This window comes from Cherax quadricarinatus, chromosome 6 (genome assembly GCF_038502225.1).
Source record: "Cherax quadricarinatus isolate ZL_2023a chromosome 6, ASM3850222v1, whole genome shotgun sequence".
Lineage (NCBI taxonomy): Eukaryota > Metazoa > Arthropoda > Malacostraca > Decapoda > Parastacidae > Cherax > Cherax quadricarinatus.
The window spans coordinates 70,805,010-70,825,281 of NC_091297.1; the positions used below are offsets into that span (position 1 = coordinate 70,805,010).

General features: G+C 47.7%; 1 protein-coding gene across 2 annotated transcripts in view; it reads right to left on the bottom strand.

Annotated features, from left to right (window-relative positions):
* The window catches only part of LOC128692989 (uncharacterized), a 324,486-nt gene that overhangs the window by 46,192 nt on the left and 258,022 nt on the right, over positions 1 to 20,272 (bottom strand). The window contains exons 1-2 of one of the 2 annotated variants that reach the window (XM_070081996.1): positions 15,599 to 16,273; positions 1,179 to 1,394 (exon numbers count right to left, since the gene is read on the bottom strand). In XM_070081996.1, coding sequence (XP_069938097.1) covers positions 1,179 to 1,394; positions 15,599 to 15,832 — 450 coding nt within the window. In that variant the 5' untranslated portion in view covers positions 15,833 to 16,273. Of the gene's footprint in view, positions 1 to 1,178; positions 1,395 to 15,598; positions 16,274 to 20,272 lie in introns of those variants that run through there. The other variant, XM_053782420.2, reaches the window with a different exon arrangement.

The following is a 20,272-nucleotide window of genomic DNA, read 5'->3' on the forward strand; positions in this document are numbered from 1 at the left end:
TGGTTCCTCACATGTCTGTGTCTAATGTTGGTTTTATTTTGCTACATCTGTGGTGAATCTGCTGTCCTCACCAATGGTCTTTCAAACTTTTCCTGTTGATTTCTGCATTTCAGAATCCCTCCTCTTTTTTTCAGGGAAAATTACCTTTTCTGGCTGTCTTCCTGTGCTGTCTTAAGACTGAACATGATTGCCCCATTAATAAGATTCTGCTTGACCCCTATGGGTTTAGCTTTTTTCCCTGATTAAAAGAAATCCTATACCACATTCTCACCATAATTATTGTGATTTTTTAATAACAACTGCGCTAGATGTGAGTAACAGTAGTTATTACGTACCGGACACACGGTTATTGGATATATCTTGGAAAGTCACCAGGTCCTTCTTTGTGGGGGTTGCTAATTTATATTGGCAGTTTAGCATCTGATTGTCCCCACTTATCAGACAACACTTGCACTTATCAGACAACACTTGCACTTATCAGACAACACTTGCACTTATCAGACAACACTTGCACTTATCAGACAACACTTGCACTTATCAGACAACACTTGCACTTATCAGACAACACTTGCACTTATCAGACAACACTTGAACTTATCAGACAACACTTGCACTTATCAGACAACACTTGAACTTATCAGACAACACTTGCACTTATGAGACAACACTTGCACTTATCAGACAACACTTGCACTTATGAGACAACACTTGCACTTTGTTTTGACCACTCTGTCAACTCGATGATGTACTACATTTAATGTTCACCTCACTGAAACTCCCACTGATGTAGATTCCCAGCCTAATTAACTAGCCCTTGATGCCTCTAGCATTCCTCACAGTTTTTTCTACCTCTCCCTCTTGCTACCCTCTACCCCAGCACCCTTCCCTGCTCTGCTGCGCTGTATGACCCTTGTAGGTTAAGCGTCCTATCTCTAGATTCTGGTCACAGGTGTGTCAGTCCGCCGTTATATGCTTATTCATGAAATTGAAGCCAACATTCCCTTGCTCGGAACGAACCTGATTGCCTTACATTCCCCAGGTGCTGTGTGACCCATACGGGTTTTACAGTTCCCCTTGAAAAGACAGTAGTATGAACCTTACTTGTGTAACACTGACCTCACGAATGTAATAATAATAATAATAATAATAATAATAATAATAATAATAATACAAGTTACCTTCATATGGTAGGCATAGAGGAAGGGGTTGATGGCAGAGTTGAGGTGGCTGAGGATGATGGTGAAGAACATGAGGTTAGGTTCCACCTGGCAGTCGGTGCAGAAGGCCTGCACACAGTTGATGGTGTACAGTGGGAACCAACTCACCATGAAGAAGAGCACGATGATGCTCAAGCTCTTGGCTGCCTTCACTTCCCGACTCCTGGGGTTGGGCACCTGTGTGGGGTAGAGGCAGATGTAAGCCACGTTTGTGGGGCAATATGTGAAACAAAGGACAGAACTAGGTCAGGTGTGTGGGTTACAGGCAGCTGTGAGTTACAGGTAGCAGTGGATTACATGGTATGGGTTACAGGCAGCAGTGGGTTACATTGTATAGGTTACAGGTAGCAGTGGGTTACATGGTATGGGTTACAGGCAGCTTGTGGGTCACATAGTATGGGTTATAGGCAGCAGTAAGCCACGTGCACTCACCTAATTGAGGTTGTAGGTGTCGATCTTCAGCTCCTGACCCAGCCTCTCTGCAAACCGCTGCTGGGTTCATTCTCTCCTGGCTACGTGAGTCCTATCATACCTATTCTTAAAGCTGTGTGCGGATCTGCCTCTACTACTTAGCTGTTTAGGTCATTCCATCTCCTAACCACTCTAAGGCTAAAGAAGTATTTCCTAACATTGCTGTGAATCATCTGTGTTGTTAACTTCAGCTGTGACCTCTTGTACTCCCTCTCTACTCTCTCACTTCCTCTCAGTATTTTGTACGTTGTAAACCATGTCGCCTCTCGTCTTTCTGTCCTCTACTGTCGTCAGATTTAGCTCTTATAACCACACTTGTGGGTTAGAGGGACCTCTGGGTCACGTGTGTTGGTTACATGGAGATGTGGGTCACGTGGGGATCAGAGGGAGCTGTGTGTCATATGTGCGGATTAGGAGATATGGGTCACTTGTGGGTTACAGGGAATTGTGGGTCACATGTGTGGGCTAGAGGGAGCTATGGGTCACATATGTGGGTTTACCTGGAGAAAATTTCAGGGGTCAACGCCCCCGCGGCTCGGTCTGAGACCAGACCTCGTGGTGGATCAAGGTCTGATCAACCAGGCTGTTACTGCTGACCGCTCGCAAACTGACGTACGAGCCACAGCCTGGTTGGTCAGGTACTGACTTTAGGTGCTTGTCCAGTGCCTTCTTGAAGACAGCCAGGGGTCTATTGGTAATCCCCGTCATGTATACTGGAAGACAGTTGAACAGTCTTGGGCCCCGGACACTTACTGTGTGTCTTTCAGTGTACTCGCGGCGCCCCCGCTTTTTACTGGGGGATGTTGCATCTCCTGCCGAGTCTTTTGCTTTCATAGGTTGTAATTTTCGTGTGCAAGTTTGGTACTAATCTCTCTAGGATTTTCCAGGTGTATATTATCGTGTATCTCTCTCGCCTGCGCTCCAGGGCCCCTCAAGGAAGGTTCCTTGATGTTGGTGAGGAGCTCTTGATTTAGGGAATTGGATCTGTGCTCCAGTTCCCCGAATTAAGCCTGAATGCCTTCCACATCTCCCCCCCCAGGCGCTGTATAATCCTCCGGGTTTAGCGCTTCCCCCTTGATTATAATAATAATAATGCGCTCCAGGGAATACAGATCAAGAGCCTTCAACCGTTCCCAGTACTTATGTGTGCCGTGAAAGTTCTTTGTACACTTTCCAGGTCAGTAACTTTCCCTGTCTTGAAGGGGGCCGTTAGTGTACAGCAGTATTCCAGCCTAGAGAGAACAAGCGATTTGAAGAGACTCATCACGGGCTTGGCATCCCTAGTTTTGAAGGTTCTCATTATCCATCCTGTCATTTTCCTAGCAGATGAGGTAGATACATTGTTGTGGTCTTTGAAGGCGAGATCCTATGACATTATCACTCCCAGGTCCTTCACATTACTTTTCCGCTCTATTGTATGGTTAGAATTTGCCGTATACCCTGATACAGTTTTAATTTCCTCAAGTTTTCCATATCTGAGTAGTTGAAATTTCTCCTCGTTGAACTTCATATTGTTTTGAGTGGCCCATTTGAAGATTTGGTTGATGTCCACTCGGAGTCTCGCAGTGTCTTCGATGGAGGTCACTGCCATGGTGATCCTGGTGTCATCCACAAAGGAAGACACGGAGCTATGGCTTACATCTCTGTCTATGTCAGAAATGATAATGAGGAATAGAATGGGAGCGAGTACTGTGCCTTGTGGAACAGAGTTTTTTACCGTGGCTGCCTCAGACTTTACTCTGTTTACTATTACTCTTTGTGTTCTATTTGTCAGGAAGTTGTAGATCCATCTACCAACTTTTCCTGTTATTCCTTCATCACACATTTTGTGCGCTATTACACCATGGTCACACTTGTCGAAAGCTTTTGCAAAGTTTTTGTATACTATATCTGTATTTTGTTTATCCTTTACAGCATCCAGGACCTTGTCATAGTGAGCCAGTAACTGGGACAGGCAGGAGCGACCTGCTCTAAAACCGTGTTGCTCTGGGCTGTGTAACTGATTGATATCTAGGTGGTTGGTGATCTTGCTGCTTAGAACCCTTTCAAAGATTTTTATGATATGGGATGTTAGTGCTATCTGTCTGTAGTTCTTTGTAGTCGCTTTACTGCCACGTTTGTAGAGCGGGACTATGTTGTTTTTAGTGAGTGTGGGATGACCCTTGTGTTCATACTCCCTCTCCATAGAATGCTGAAGGCATGCGACAAAGGCTTCTTGCAGTTCTTGATGAACACGGAGTTCCATGAGTCTGGGTCTGGGGCAGAGTGCATGGGCATGTCATTTATTGCCTTTTCAAAGTCTTGTGGTGTTAGGATAATATCCGAGATTTTTCAGATAACCAAATTTTGGGTCTCGTTCATAAAAAAATCATTTGGATTGTCGACCCTTAGTCTGGGCGGCTCGCTGAACACTGAGTCGTATTGGGACTTTAGTATCTCAACATGACTCACGAAATCGTAATGACACGATTGCAAACAAACCATACCACGGGCGGGAATAGAACCCGCGATCAGAGAGTCTCAAAACTCTGGACCGTCGCGTTAGCCATAGTCTGGAGTTTTGAGACTCTGATCGCGGGTTCTATTTCCTCCCGTGGTATGTTTTGTTTAGTATCTCATTTCTTGGCTGTCATCTGTGTATGTCCCATCCCGCCAAAGCAGGTGCCCAATATTGGAGGTTTTTTCCTTAGATTTGGCATAAAAGAAGTATTTTTTTTTTCAATTTCCTTTATGGCTTTTAGTTCTTCCTGTGATTCTTGTCTCCTATAAGATTCCTTCAGCTTAAGTTCGATATTTGCAATTTCATTGACCAGTGCTTCCCTTCGTATTTCAGTTATATTGACCCCACTCAGCAGCTCTGTGACTCTTCCCTTCCTCTGTATAGGAAGCATTTTTCTCTTTCTAGTTTACATCTTCTCTTTCTTTTTCTTAATGGAATGTGCCTTGAGCAGATCTCAAGAACCACAGAGTTTATTTTTTCTAGGCAAATGTTCGGATCTGTGTTGTTTAGGATATCTTCCCAGCTTGTTTCATTTAGGACATGGTTGAATTGATCCCAGTGTATGAATTTGTTATTGAAATTTAATTTTGTGAAGACACCCTCATGATTGATCACATTCTGCTGGTCCGGAGCCTTGTGTATACATGTCTGTACCTCTATTATGTTGTGATCTGTGACGTACAGGCCATCCTACCTCCCCTTGTTACCTGTTTAGTCTGTCGCATCTGAATAGGTTATAACCTGGGATCTATATTTCGTTGTCAAAATGATCCTTTGTGTGGGTCTCTCTGAATGCTGCAAACATTGCATTTGACTCCGTGAGTAGCTCCTTGATGCAAGGGATTTTGTTGTTTGTTGACGGCTTTAGACTCTGTATGTTTGCAAAGACGAATGTCGTTGTATTGGTGAAATTTAGAGAGAGTTTTATTTGCTGGCTCTAATATCTGTTGTTCTGGAGTAGAGGCCAATGACTGTGCCTCTGCTCCAGTTAGAGGAAGCTGTGGGTCACGTGTGTAGGTTAGAGGGAGCTGTGGGTCACGTGTGTAGGCTAGAGGGAGCTGTGGGTCACGTGTGTAGGTTCGAGGGAGCTGTGGGTCACCTGTGTAGGTTAGAGGGAGGTGTTGGTCACCTGTGTAGGCTAGAGGGAGCTGTGGGTCACCTGTGTAGGTTAGAGGGAGGTGTGGGTCACCTGTGTAGGTTAGAGGGAGGTGTGGGTCACATGTGTAGGTTAGAGGGAGGTGTGGGTCACATGTGTAGGTTAGAGGGAGGTGTGGGTCACCTGTGTAGGTTAGAGGGAGGTGTGGGTCACCTGTGTAGGTTAGAGGGAGGTGTGGGTCACCTGTGTAGGTTAGAGGGAGGTGTGGGTCACATGTGTAGGTTAGAGGGAGGTGTGGGTCACATGTGTAGGTTAGAGGGAGGTGTGGGTCACCTGTGTAGGTTAGAGGGAGGTGTGGGTCACATGTGTAGGTTAGAGGGAGGTGTGGGTCACATGTGTAGGTTAGAGGGAGGTGTGGGTCACCTGTGTAGGTTAGAGGGAGGTGTGGGTCACATGTGGGTCACAAGACTGGACAACCCGTCCAAGACTGGTCCTGGCGGAGGCCGGTGAGACGGGGCTGACTGATTCAAAGAATTATACGTTGTCCCCTTCCCTTCCCTTCCCTTCCCTTCCCTTCCCTTCCCTTCCCTTCCCTTCCCTTCCCTTCCCTTCCTCAGATCAAACTTATTCACTCTGATTCTCCTCCCCATTTCGGTGCATAACCCCTGCGAGTTTAGCACTCCCACAAATTGTAATATATGGATGCCTTAAGAAGGCGAGTTAATGTTAATGAAGGTGTGTCGAGCCATATTATTGTCCGAGATAATACTACTACTACTACTACTACTACTACTACTACTACTACTACTACTACTACTACTACTACTACTACTACTACTAATAATAATAATAATAATAATAATAATAATAATAACCCCCCACAGTAAAAAGTAACCGCAGTAGTTGAAGCATCAGTAGTAGAAACAGTAGTAGTAGCAGTGGAACCAGAACAGTAGTGGTGGTAGCATCATTGCTTACTTACAGTTGCTATTTTATTTCCAGCGTTATAATTGCACTCGCCAGAGTATATGAAACTCTGAAGGTAAGAGGAAGAGTCTTCAAGTGGTGATGCCGCCAGTGGCTGGCGGCATCAGGACGCCGTCAGCCACTGGCACCTCGGGACTGTCAATTTCTCCTGCAGTGCGAAAAAGAAGGGAGCAGAATCCTCATTTTGTGTGACTGAATGCCACGAATGTGGTGGTGATGGCTCCTCCTTTTCCCAAGCCACGCCTGTAGCACCTAACTGTCCTGCTCACACTACTGAGGAGGGAGGAACATAGGTAAGGAAAAAGGGGTGGAAAACCCACCTGGGAAATCGAGGTGAATTCTGACGCCTGGTAGTGGCTCACCAGTCTTCTAACCAACGAGTTATTATGACACAAATTCACTCCATTGAGATCGGTGAGCATTTGCGAGTTTTTTCTAGGATTTCTGTTTCAAATGGTTATCCCATGCGATTTTTCAACTCCTGGAGCAGCCCTGTATGACCCTGGTGGTTTAGCGCTTAGTTTTGATTATAATAATAATAATTAAGAGCCTTGGTTTACTCTAGGACACATTTATGAGTTTATATTTTTTGGAGCGTCGCCAATGTAATCTAAATTTATGTACTTTAGGTACATGAAGTTGATGTTAGTCACATCATGACGTGACATTCATACCACTTTGACACAGAATTACTATATGCTGGTGAAGACTTCTTTAATTTAGAGAATTTAGGCTACTCTTCCCTGCCTCTGATCAATCCTTATTACCTTACACTTCCATGTGGGATTAGCGCTTTTCAGTTAATACAATAATACTAATGCAAGCCATGATTACGACATAGACATTACTCTGGGCAGACGAGGACAGAGTCTAGCATGAAACAGTTCACAACATTCATGGAAGGTGTACACACAGTTACCTATACACTGTTTGAAAAGCATACTTTAATGATATGAAAAGCTGATTCGTACGTATTTTCAAACCTAAATGTGACAAAATCATGTCAGTCGGGACCATATGTCTGTTGCTTCAAACAACAGTTCTGGGACTTACCTTGTAAAGCGCTGAAAAAAAAGTCTGCAGAATGTAAAAAGTCAATCTAGACTTGTAGAGGTACAGTTGGGTCGCTGGAATGAGAATGACAGGAAATAAAGGGAAAAAGAGACAAGTAGGAGTGCTAATATAATCTTAATTAAGATGTACTTGCTACCGTTAATAACAATAAAGTTTACTTAAGATGAACTTGCTACCGTTAATAACAATAAAGTTTACTTAAGATGTACTTGCTACCGTTAATAACAATAAAGTTTACTTAAGATGTACTTGCTACCGTTAATAACAATAAAGTTTACTTAAGATGTACTTGCTACCGTTAATAACAATAAAGTTTACTCCACACACACTGACTTTATTAAGTTAAAGATTCACCTGAGAAAACCTCAGTGCGAGTGAGACGCTGTTTTTAACACTTATCTGCTACATATAAGTTCCTTGAGAGATGTTCCTCGACACAGCCAGGAATTATTTATCCAAGGAACTGCTGTATGACCTTGTCGGTTTAGCGCTTAGTTTTAGATGGTAATAATAATAATATCCAAGGACCTGACTTTATTCTTCGCTTCCTTGTAGCTAGCCAGAATGTCTCCCATTTTCCCAGCTGCTAGTATAAGCCTACTAGTTTACCCCCTGCCTCCCCCCTCCCCCTGGATTAAAATAAAACAGAGATAGAAAGATAAGTTTGGGAGAAACAATGGAGAGAGAAACACACGACCATTATCAATCTGGTGTATAAATAATTTATATCTTTTCAAAGAGTAATTTAAAATGCTTAACACGACATACATAATATTTTATGCAGTCAGGAAAAAATGATCATGTTCAAACTGACTGTTGGTGTCAGCATGCAGGAACAACAACAACACTGGTGTCAGCATGCAGGAACAACAACAACACTGGTGTCAGCATGCAGGAACAACAACAACACTGGTGTCAGCATGCAGGAGCAACAACAACACTGGTGTCAGCATGCAGGAGCAACAACAACACTGGTGTCAGCATGCAGGAACAACAACAACACTGGTGTCAGCATGCAGGTGCAACAAAAACACTGGTGTCAGTATGCAGGTGCAAGAACAACACTGGTGTCAGCATGCAGGAACAACAACAACACTGGTGTCAGCATGCAGGAACAACAACACTGGTGTCAGCATGCAAGAACAACAACACTGGTGTCAGCATGCAGGAACAACAACAACACTGGTGTCAGAATGCAGGAACAACAACAACACTGGTGTCAGCATGCAGGAACAACAACAACACTGGTGTCAGCATGCAGGAGCAACAACAACACTGGTGTCAGCATGCAGGAACAACAACAACACTGGTGTCAGCATGCAGGTGCAACAAAAACACTGGTGTCAGTATGCAGGTGCAAGAACAACAATGGTGTCAGCATGCAGATGCAACAACAACACTGGTGTCAGCATGCAGGTGCAACAACAACGCTGGTGTAGCATGCAGGAACAACAACAACACTGGTGTCAGCATGCAGGTGCAACAACACTGGAGTCAGCATGCAGGAACAACAACAACACTGGTGTCAGCATGCAGGAGCAACAACAACACTGGTGTCAGCATGCAGGAGCAACAACAACACTGGTGTCAGCATGCAGGAACAACAACAACACTGGTGTCAGCATGCAGGAACAACAACAACACTGGTGTCAGCATGCAGGGACAACAACAACACTGGTGTCAGCATGCAGGAACAACAACAACACTGGTGTCAGCATGCAGGAACAACAACAACACTGGTGTCAGCATGCAGGAACAACAACACTGGTGTCAGCATGCAGGAACAACAACAACACTGGTGTCAGCATGCAGGTGCAACAACAACACTGGTGTCAGCATGCAGGTTCAACAACACTGGTGTCAGCATGCAGGTGCAACAACACTGGTGTCAGCATGCAGGTGCAACAACACTGGTGTCAGCATGCAGGTGCAAAAACACTGGTGTAAGCATGCAAGTGCAACAACAACACTGGTGTCAGCATGCAGGTGCAACAACAACACTGGTGTCAGCATGCAGGTTCAACAACACTGGTGTCAGCATGCAGGTGCAACAACACTGGTGTCAGCATGCAGGTGCAACAACACTGGTGTCAGCATGGAGGTGCAACAACAACACTGGTGTCAGCATGCAGGTGCAACAACACTGGTGTCAGCATGCAGGAGCATCAAAAACGCTGGTGTCAGCATGCAGGAGCAACAACAACACTGGTGTCAGCATGCAGGAGCAACAGCAACACTGGTGTCAGCATGCAGGTGCAACAACAACACAAGTGTCAGGATGCAGGTGCATTAAAACACTGGTGTCAGCATGCAGGTGCAACAACAACACTGGTGTCAGCATGCAGGAACAACAACAACACTGGTGTCAGCGTGCAGGAACAACAACAACACTGGTGTCAGCATGCAGGAACAACAACAACACTGGTGTCAGCATGCAGGTGCAAGAACAACACAGGTGTCAGCATGCAGATGCAACAACAACAATGGTGTCAGCATGCAGGTGCAACAACAACACAGGTGTCAGCATGCAGGTGCAACAACAACACAGGTGTCAGCATGCAGGTGCAACAAAAACACTGGTGTCAGTATGCAGGTGCAAGAACAACAATGGTGTCAGCATGCAGGTGCAACAACAACAATAGTGTCAGCATGCAGGAACAACAGCAACACTGGTGTCAGCATGCAGGAACAACAACAACACTGGTGTCAGCATGCAGGAACAACAACAACACTGGTGTCAGCATGCAGGAACAACAACAACACTGGTGTCAACATGCAGGAACAACAACAACACTGGTGTCAGCATGCAGGAACAACAACAACACTGGTGTCAGCATGCAGGAACAACAACAACACTGGTGTCAGCATGCAGGAACAACAACAACACTGGTGTCAGCATGCAGGAACAACAACAACACTGGTGTGAGCATGCAGGAACAACAACAACACTGGTGTCAGCATGCAGGAACAACAACAACACTGGTGTCAGCATGCAGGAACAACAACAACACTGGTGTCAGCATGCAGGAGCAACAACAACACTGGTGTCAGCATGCAGGAACAACAACAACACTGGTGTCAGCATGCAGGAACAACATCAACACTGGTGTCAGCATGCAGGAACAACAACAACACTGGTGTCAGCATGCAGGAACAACAACAACACTGGTGTCAGCATGCAGGAACAACAACAACACTGGTGTCAGCATGCAGGAACAACAACAACATTGGTGTCAGCATGCAGGAACAACAACAACACTGGTGTCAGCATGCAGGAACAACAACAACACTGGTGTCAGCATGCAGGAGCAACAACAACACTGGTGTCAGCATGCAGGAACAACAACAACACTGGTGTCAGCATGCAGGAACAACAACAACACTGGTGTCAGCATGCAGGAACAACAACAACACTGGTGTCAGCATGCAGGAACAACAACAACATTGGTGTCAGCATGCAGGAACAACAACAACACTGGTGTCAGCATGCAGGAACAACAACAACACTGGTGTCAGCATGCAGGAACAACAACAACACTGGTGTCAGCATGCAGGAACAACAACAACACTGGTGTCAGCATGCAGGAACAACAACAACACTGGTGTCAGAATGCAGGAACAACAACAACACTGGTGTCAGCATGCAGGAGCAACTAAAGGAAGATGAACCAGAACAAAACCAGAGAGAAAAGATGAAAGTGATTTAGGAGATACAAATAAATAACAGTGAACATCTCTTGAGAATGTAACAGTTGTCTTATATTGTGTTCGTAGGAGCACTAGGAGGAGCCTGGTACTGGGAGGAACCATGTACTGGGAGGAGCCTGGTACTGGGAGGAACCATGTACTGGGAGGAGCCTGGTACTGGGATGAACCATGTACTGGGAGGAGCCTGGTACTGGGATGAACCATGTACTGGGAGGAGCCTGGTACTGGGAGGAACCATGTACTGGGAGGAGCCTGGTACTGGGAGGAACCGTGTACTGGGAGGAGCCTGGTACTGGGATGAACCATGTACTGGGAGGAGCCTGGTACTGGGATGAACCATGTACTAGGAGGAGCCTGGTACTGGGATGAACCATGTACTGGGAGGAGCCTGGTACTGGGAGGAACCGTGTACTGGGAGGAGCCTGGTACTGGGATGAACCGTGTACTAGGAGGAGCCTGGTACTGGGATGAACCATGTACTGGGAGGAGCCTGGTACTGGGAGGAACCATGTACTGGGAGGAGCCTGGCACTGGGATGAACCATGTACTGGGAGGAGCCTGGTACTGGGAGGAACCATGTACTGGGAGGAGCCTGGTACTGGGAGGAACCATGTACTGGGAGGAGCCTGGTACTGGGAGGAACCATGTACTGGGAAGAGCCTGGTACTGGGAGGAACCATGTACTGGGAGGAGCCTGGTACTGGGATGAACCATGTACTGGGAGGAGCCTGGTACTGGGAGGAACCATGTACTGGGAGGAGCCTGGTACTGGGAGGAACCATGTACTGGGAGGAGCCTGGTACTGGGAGGAACCATGTACTGGGAGGAGCCTGGTACTGGGATGAACCATGTACTGGGAGGAGCCTGGTACTGGGAGGAACCATGTACTGGGAGGAGCCTGGTACTGGGAGGAACCATGTACTGGGAGGAGCCTGGTACTGGGAGGAACCATGTACTGGGAGGAGCCTGGTACTGGGAGGAACCATGTACTGGGAGGAGCCTGGTACTGGGATGAACCATGTACTGGGAGGAGCCTGGTACTGGGAGGAACCATGTACTGGGAGGAGCCTGGTACTGGGAGGAACCATGTACTGGGAGGAGCCTGGTACTGGGAGGAACGATGTACTGGGAGGAGCCTGGTACTGGGATGAACCATGTACTGGGAGGAGCCTGGTACTGGGATGAACCGTGTACTGGGAGGAGCCTGGCACTGGGATGAACCATGTACTGGGAGGAGCCTGGTACTGGGATGAACCATGTACTGCGAGGAGCCTGGTACTGGGAGGAGCCTGGTACTGGGAGGAACCATGTACTGGGAGGAGCCTGGTACTGGGAGGAACCATGTACTGGGAGGAGCCTGGTACTGGGATGAACCGTGTACTGGGAGGAGCCTGGCACTGGGATGAACCATGTACTGGGAGGAGCCTGGTACTGGGAGGAACCATGTACTGGGAGGAGCCTGGCACTGGGATGAACCATGTACTGGGAGGAGCCTGGTACTGGGAGGAACCATGTACTGGGAGGAGCCTGGCACTGGGATGAACCATGTACTGGGAGGAGCCTGGCACTGGGATGAACCATGTACTGGGAGGAGCCTGGTACTGGGAGGAACCATGTACTGGGAGGAGCCTGGTACTGGGAGGAACCATGTACTGGGAGGAGCCTGGCACTGGGATGAACCATGTACTGGGAGGAGCCTGGTACTGGGAGGAACCATGTACTGGGAGGAGCCTGGCACTGGGATGAACCATGTACTGGGAGGAGCCTGGCACTGGGATGAACCATGTACTGGGATGAGCCTGGTACTGGGATGAACCATGTACTGGGAGGAGCATGGTACTGGGAGGAACCATGTACTGGGAGGAGCCTGGTATTGGGAGGAACCATGTACTGGGAGGAGCTTGGTACTGGGAGGAACCATGTACTGGGAGGAGCCTGGCACTGGGATGAACCATGTACTGGGAGGAGCCTGGTACTGGGAGGAACCATGTACTGGGAGGAGCCTGGTACTGGGAGGAACCATGTACTGGGAGGATCCTGGTACTGGGATGAACCATGTACTGGGAGGAGCCTGGTACTGGGAGGAACCATGTACTGGGAGGAGCCTGGCACTGGGATGAACCGTGTACTAGGAGGAGCCTGGTACTGGGATGAACCATGTACTGGGAGGAGCCTGGTACTGGGAGGAACCATGTACTGGGAGGAGCCTGGTACTGGGAGGAACCATGTACTGGGAGGAGCCTGGTACTGGGATGAACCATGTACTGGGAGGAGCCTGGTACTGGGAGGAACCATGTACTGGGAGGAGCCTGGCACTGGGATGAACCGTGTACTAGGAGGAGCCTAGTACTGTTATGATCCGTGTACTGGGAGGAGCCTGGTACTGGGATGAACCGTGTACTGGGAGGAGCCTGGTACTGGGATGAACCGTGTACTGGGAGGAGCCTGGTACTGGGATGAACCGTGTACTGGGAGGAGCCTGGTACTGGGATGAACCGTCTACTAGGAGGAGCCTGGTACTGGGATGAACCGTGTACTGGGAGGAGCCTGGTACTGGGATGAGCCGTGTACTGGGAGGAGCCTGGTACTGGGATGAACCGTGTATTAGGAGGAGCCTGGTACTGGGATGAACCGTGTACTGGGAGGAGCCTGGTACTGGGATGAACCGTCTATTAAGAGGAGCCTGGTACTGGGATGAACCGTGTACTGGGAGGAGCCTGGTACTGGGATGAACCGTGTACTGGGAGGAGCCTGGTACTGGGATGAGCCGTGTACTGGGAGGAGCCTGGTACTGGGATGAACCGTGTACTAGGAGCCTGGTACTGGGATGAATCGTGTACTGGGAGGAGCCTGGTACTGGGATGAACCGTGTACTGGGAGGAGCCTGGTACTGGGATGAACCGTGTACTGGGAGGAGCCTGGTACAGGGATGAACCGTGTACTGGGAGGAGCCATGTACTGGGATGAACCGTGTACTGGAAGGAGCCTGGTACTGGGATGAACCGTGTACTGGGAGGAGCCTGGTACTGGGATGAACCGTGTACTAGGAGCCTGGTACTGGGATGAATCGTGTACTGGGAGGAGCCTGGTACTGGGATGAACCGTGTACTGGGAGGAGCCTCGTACTTGGATGAACCGTGTACTGGGAGGAGCCTGGTACAGGGATGAACCATGTACTGGGAGGAGCCTGGTACTGGGATAAACCGTGTAATAGGAGGAGCCTGGTACTGGGATGAACCATGTACTGGGAGGAGCCTGGTACTGGGAGGAGCCTGGTACGGGGATGAACCATGTACTGGTAGGAGCCTGGTACTGGGATGAACCATGTACTGGGAGGAGCCTGGTATGGGATGAACCATGTACTGGTAGGAGCCTGGTACTTGGATGAACCATGTACTGGGAGGAGCCTGGTACTGGATGAACCATGTACTGGGAGGAGCCTGGTACTGGGATGAACCATGTACTGGGAGGAGCCTGGTACTGGGATGAACCATGTACTAGGAGGAGCCTGGTACTGGGATGAACCATGTACTGGGAGGAGCCTGGTACTGGGATGAACCATGTACTTGTAGGAGCCTGGTACTGGAATGAACCATGTACTGGGATGAGCCTGGTACTGGGATAAACCATGTACTGGGAGGAGCCTGGTACTGGGATGAACCATGTACTGGGAGGAACCTGGTACTGGGATGAACCATGTACTGGGAGGAGCCTGGTACTGCGATGAACCATGTCCTGAGAGGAGCCTGGTACAGGGATGAACCGTGTACTGGGAGGAGCCTGGTACTGGGATGAACCGTGTACTGGGAGGAGCCTGGTACTGGGATGAACCGTGTACTGGGAGGAGCCTGGTATTGGGATGAACCATGTACTGGGAGGAGCGTGATACTGGGATGAACTATGTACTGGGAGGAGCCTGGTACTGGGATGAACCGTGTACTGGGAGGAGCCTGGTATTGGGATGAACCCTGTACTGAGATGAACCATGTACTGGGAGGAGCCTGGTACTGGGATGAACCGTGTACTGGGAGAAGCCTGGTACTGGGATGAACCGTGTACTGGGAGGAGCCTGGTACTGGGATGAACCATGTACTGGGAGGAGCCTGGTACTGGGATGAACCATGTACTGGTAGGAGCCTGGTACTGGGATGAACCGTGTACTGGGAGGAGCCTGGTACTGGGATGAACCGTGTACTGGGAGGAGCCTGGTACTGGGATGAACCGTGTACTGGGAGGAGCCTGGTACTGGGATGAACCGTGTTTTCGTGTAATGTTATAGGAGGTTATAGAGGAAGATAATCAACGATATAACTCAATACCTTCTCTTCTCTCCCTGTGACATAAAATAATAAATACCAGTACAGTAGACCAGTAAAAGTGACTACGAAAACACACGTTCCAGGCTACACACCAGTTTCTCAAACAGTGGGGTCGTGGGGTCGTGACTCTTATAAGGGTCGTGAGCGAACAAAAACTTAACGACTAGTGGGTCGTCTGGCACATATGTGAGTTCAGTACAGGAGGTAACCTGTTAGGCAGACTGACCTGGTGGAGGACGTGCGAGAGAGTACTGCCTCGTCTGGAGCCTCCCTCGCTGCCCACCCTCAGGCAACTTTTTACCACCACCTCTTCCTTTCTCCTCCTGCGCACCCACTCCACTAGCTTCTTCCAACTGGATCTGTCATCGGGGAGTCCAATTTTGGCACCAGAGAACCTCAGTAGCTTGTCACGGAGACTCCTTTGCCTGTCCACCACAATGTTCGGCGACTTTCCGCGCATCAGGACGGGAAGGCAGTGGACCGTGTTCTCTGACCTGTCTTGTTTTTTAGTACACCTGTCTGCTCTCACCTCGCTGGAGCTCTCTATCCCCTCTCGGTCACGGTTCTCTGCTCTAAGCTCCTCCCTGCTCTTCCTCAGCGCCCCTTCGAAGTGCAGGCGCAGTAAATAGTGGTGGAGAGACTCCTGGTGGTGGTGGTGGTGATAGAGCTCTGGGTCGCTGCTCTGCTGGAACCCTGACTGAGAGAACTTGAGATGGTAGGAAGGGGACAGTTGGAGATCTTGCCGGTGGTGGGAAAGGCTGGAGTGGTGGAGAGACTGGAATTGGTGGTAGTTTAGAGACAAGTGTTTTGACTGACAAGACTGGGAGCTCCTTGGAACTGGTAGCTAAAGGAAAAAATGAGAAATGGAATGATATCAACAGAATGAAATTTGTGTTAAATATTAGTAAAACATTACAAGTAATGTATTGAGATAGAACGCATGGAATTACGCAGTGAGAAAAGGAGAGAGAGAGAGAGAGAGAGAGAGAGAGAGAGAGAGAGAGAGAGAGAGAGAGAGAGAGAGAGAGAGAGAGAGAGAGAGAGAGAGAGAGATTATTAAATTATTATTCGTTTACATGCACGTTAATTCATAAACTTCTAAGAGTTATTATTTCTGTGTTACTAAGTACACAAGCAAGTTAATGTGAAAAGCAGCTGAATTACACAAGCATCATTAAAGGAAAAAAAATTCTAGCTTTTCAAGAACTTAACCAACATACAAGAATCTTGAAAATGTAAGCACAGACCTTCATTAGAATACGCAGTTTCTAAATAATTTAAATATTGCATTATTAATTATGGTTTTTAATGAGACAAGTTTTACTGTACATCACTGTCACTTGATACATTACTGTCACATCATGGTCACAACATCCGTATTCTGCTGTCAGAGTGACGCCACAATGTTCCCATCATGGTCACAACATCCGTATTCTGCTGTCAGAGTGACGCCACAATGTTCCCATCATGGTCACAACATCCGTATTCTGCTGTCAGAGTGACGCCACAATGTTCCCATCATGGTCACAACATCCGTATTCTGCTGTCAGAGTGACGCCACAATGTTCCCATCATGGTCACAACATCCGTATTCTGCTGTCAGAGTGACGCCACAATGTTCCCATCATGGTCACAACATCCGTATTCTGCTGTCAGAGTGACGCCACAATGTTCCCCATCACCAAAACTGAAGTTGTGGTCTTGGGTACGATTTTAATCGTACTTCAGAGTATAACACTGTCACTGTTTCCCGTATAATCCACCGTCTCAAGAAGCCTACCAGACGGCTACACATGAGTCATACGAGGTTAAATAAGGTTGGCAACAAAGGCAACAGATGACCTGGTTAAGCTTTAGACCTCAGGGAAGAAGTCATGATCATATTTTTTATTAAGGAGTTTTTATTGGTCCTTTCTAAGTTAGAGAATGACTATGTTAACAGCCAGAGAGCGGAAAGTAGTATTTAATGTTACACACACACACACACACACACACACACACACACACACACACACACACACACACACACACACACACACACACACACACACACACACACATGAGGAGCTGTAGGGACAGCGAGCGCACTAGTCACGCCGTCGGTGCTCCGGGAATTTAAGTGTTTTTGAGGGCTACCTAAGTGTTCTGCAAGGGTTGCTAAGTGTGTCAGGGTAGTGAACAATCCTAAAGTGTTTTTTTTAATTGCCTGAGCCACATAAGTGTGGGGAGAGCCACAATTTTGTAAGTGATCTGGAAAATAAAAGCGTTGTGGCGCAGGCTAGTGTGTAAGGCGGCGTTGCCAAGTGTCACCCAAGAAAGGTAATAAAGTGAAACAATCGTGTGACCAGTGAAAGAAATACAGTGAATAGGGTACATTATTAATGAGAAGAAATTGAGGTGGATCTACGCCACCACGTACATCGAGCTGGATCTACGCCAGGACGTCACATCGACCTGGACAATCTACAGTGCTACAGCTGCACTACAAGTACTGTATCACCTATGAGTGGTTGTTTGGGTGTGGGGTTCTGGTTCCAATTAACCGCCAAGCTGAATGTGAATGGTCTAACTCTCATAGCACGATAAAGAATAGGCACTCAAGTATTCAATAAGGTTTAGCAAATGGTAATCCATTGAACAAGGCGATTAACTCACTATAAGCAGGTCGAGCATAGGCAACACTGTAAGGGTTGGAGTCAGGTCACAAGAGGTTGTGGACACAAGCGACAACTGAGAATCTACATTACACTCCAAGCACAAGCCACCTACTTTTCAGACACATAATAAACCCACACATAATTCGACACATAATTACACACACACACACACACACACACACACAACTACCTGAGGTATGGAAGACGGCAAATGTAGTTCCCATTTTTAAAAAAGGAGACAGAAAAGAGGCACTAAACTATAGACCTGTGTCATTGACGTGTATAGTATGCAAAATTATGGAGAAGATTATCAGGAGGAAAGTGGTGGAGCACCTGGAACGGAACAAGAGTATAAATGCCAACCAGCATGGATTCACGGAAGGCAAATCTTGTGTCACAAAACTTCTGGAGTTTTATGATAAAATAACAGAAGTAAGACACGAGAGAGAGGGGTGGGTTGATTGCATCTTCTTGGACTGCAAGAAGGCCTTTGATACAGTTCCTCACAAGAGATTAGTGCAGAAGCTAGAGCATCAGGCGCATATAACAGGAAGGGCACTGCAATGGATCAGAGAATACCTGGCAGGGAGGCAACAACGAGTCATGGTACGTAATGATGTATCACAGTGGGCACCTGTGACGAGCGGGGTCCCACAGGGGTCAGTCCTAGGACCAGTGCTATTTTTGGTATATGTGAACGACATGATGGAAGGGTTAGACTCAGAAGTGTCCCTGTTTGCAGATGATGTGAAGTTAATGAGGAGAATTAAATCTGATGAGGACCAGGCAGGACTTCAAAGAGACCTGGACAGACTGGACACCTGGTCCAGCAAATGGCTTCTCGAATTTAATCCTGCCAAATGCAAAGTCATGAAGATAGGGGAAGGGCACAGAAGACCACAGACAGAGTATAGGCTAGGTGGCCAAAGACTGCAAACCTCACTCAAGGAGAAAGATCTTGGGGTGAGTATAACACCGAGCATGTCTCCGGAAGCACACATCAATCAGATAACTGCTGCAGCATATGGGCGCCTGGCAAACCTGAGAACAGCATTCCGATACCTTAGTAAGGAATCATCCAAGACACTGTACACCGTGTATGTCAGGCCCATACTGGAGTATGCAGCACCTGTTTGGAACCCGCAGTTGATAAAGCACGTCAAGAAACTAGAGAAAGTACAAAGGTTTGCGACAAGGTTAGTTCCAGAGATAAGGGGAATGTCCTATGAAGAAAGATTAAGGGAAATCGGCCTGACGACACTGGAGGACAGGAGGGTCAGGGGAGACATGATAACGACATATAAAATACTGCGTGGAATAGACAAGGTGGACAAAGACAGGATGTTCCAGGGAGGGGACACAGAAACAAGAGGCCACAATTGGAAGTTGAAGACACAAATGAGTCAGAGAGATAGTAGGAAGTATTTCTTCAGTCATAGAGTTGTAAGGCAGTGGAATAGCCTAGAAAATGACGTAGTGGAGGCAGGAACCATACACAGTTTTAAGACGAGGTTTGATAAAGCTCATGGAGTGGGGAGAGAGAGGGCCCAGTAGCAACCGGTGAAGAGGCGGGGCCAGGAGCTAAGACTCGACCCCTGCAACCACAAATAGGTGAGTACACATATATACACACACATACACAAACACACACACACACACACATATATACACACACATAAACAAACACACACACACACACACACACACACACACACACACACACACACACACACATACACACACACACACACACACACTGTAAGTAAGTGCCGGTAAGTCCCAGGAGGTTGGGGGTCAGGTCACAAGAAGGTGTGGGCAGCCAAGGACCACTGAGACTTACCTTAAACGCACAAGCCACCTACCTTTCAGTACATAATAAACCCACACATAATTCCACACACAATTACACACAAAATTACACACACACACACACACACACACACACACACACACACACACACACACACACACACACACAAATATCCAGACACACATACACTCCCCCCTCACCACCGACATCTCACTACTTCCCCTGATCCCTCCCCTCCCTCGATCACCCTCCCCTCCCCCGTTCACCCTAAACCCTCCCCACCCCTCCCCACTCAGCTCCCACATAGCCACAGTTCCTCCACTACTTCCCCCCCACACTCTGACATACACACTACTAACCTAACATACAGAACTACATAGGTTTCCCACTCTGAGGCAATCAGGATAAAACAAAAATGGGTTGCCAGAGAGCA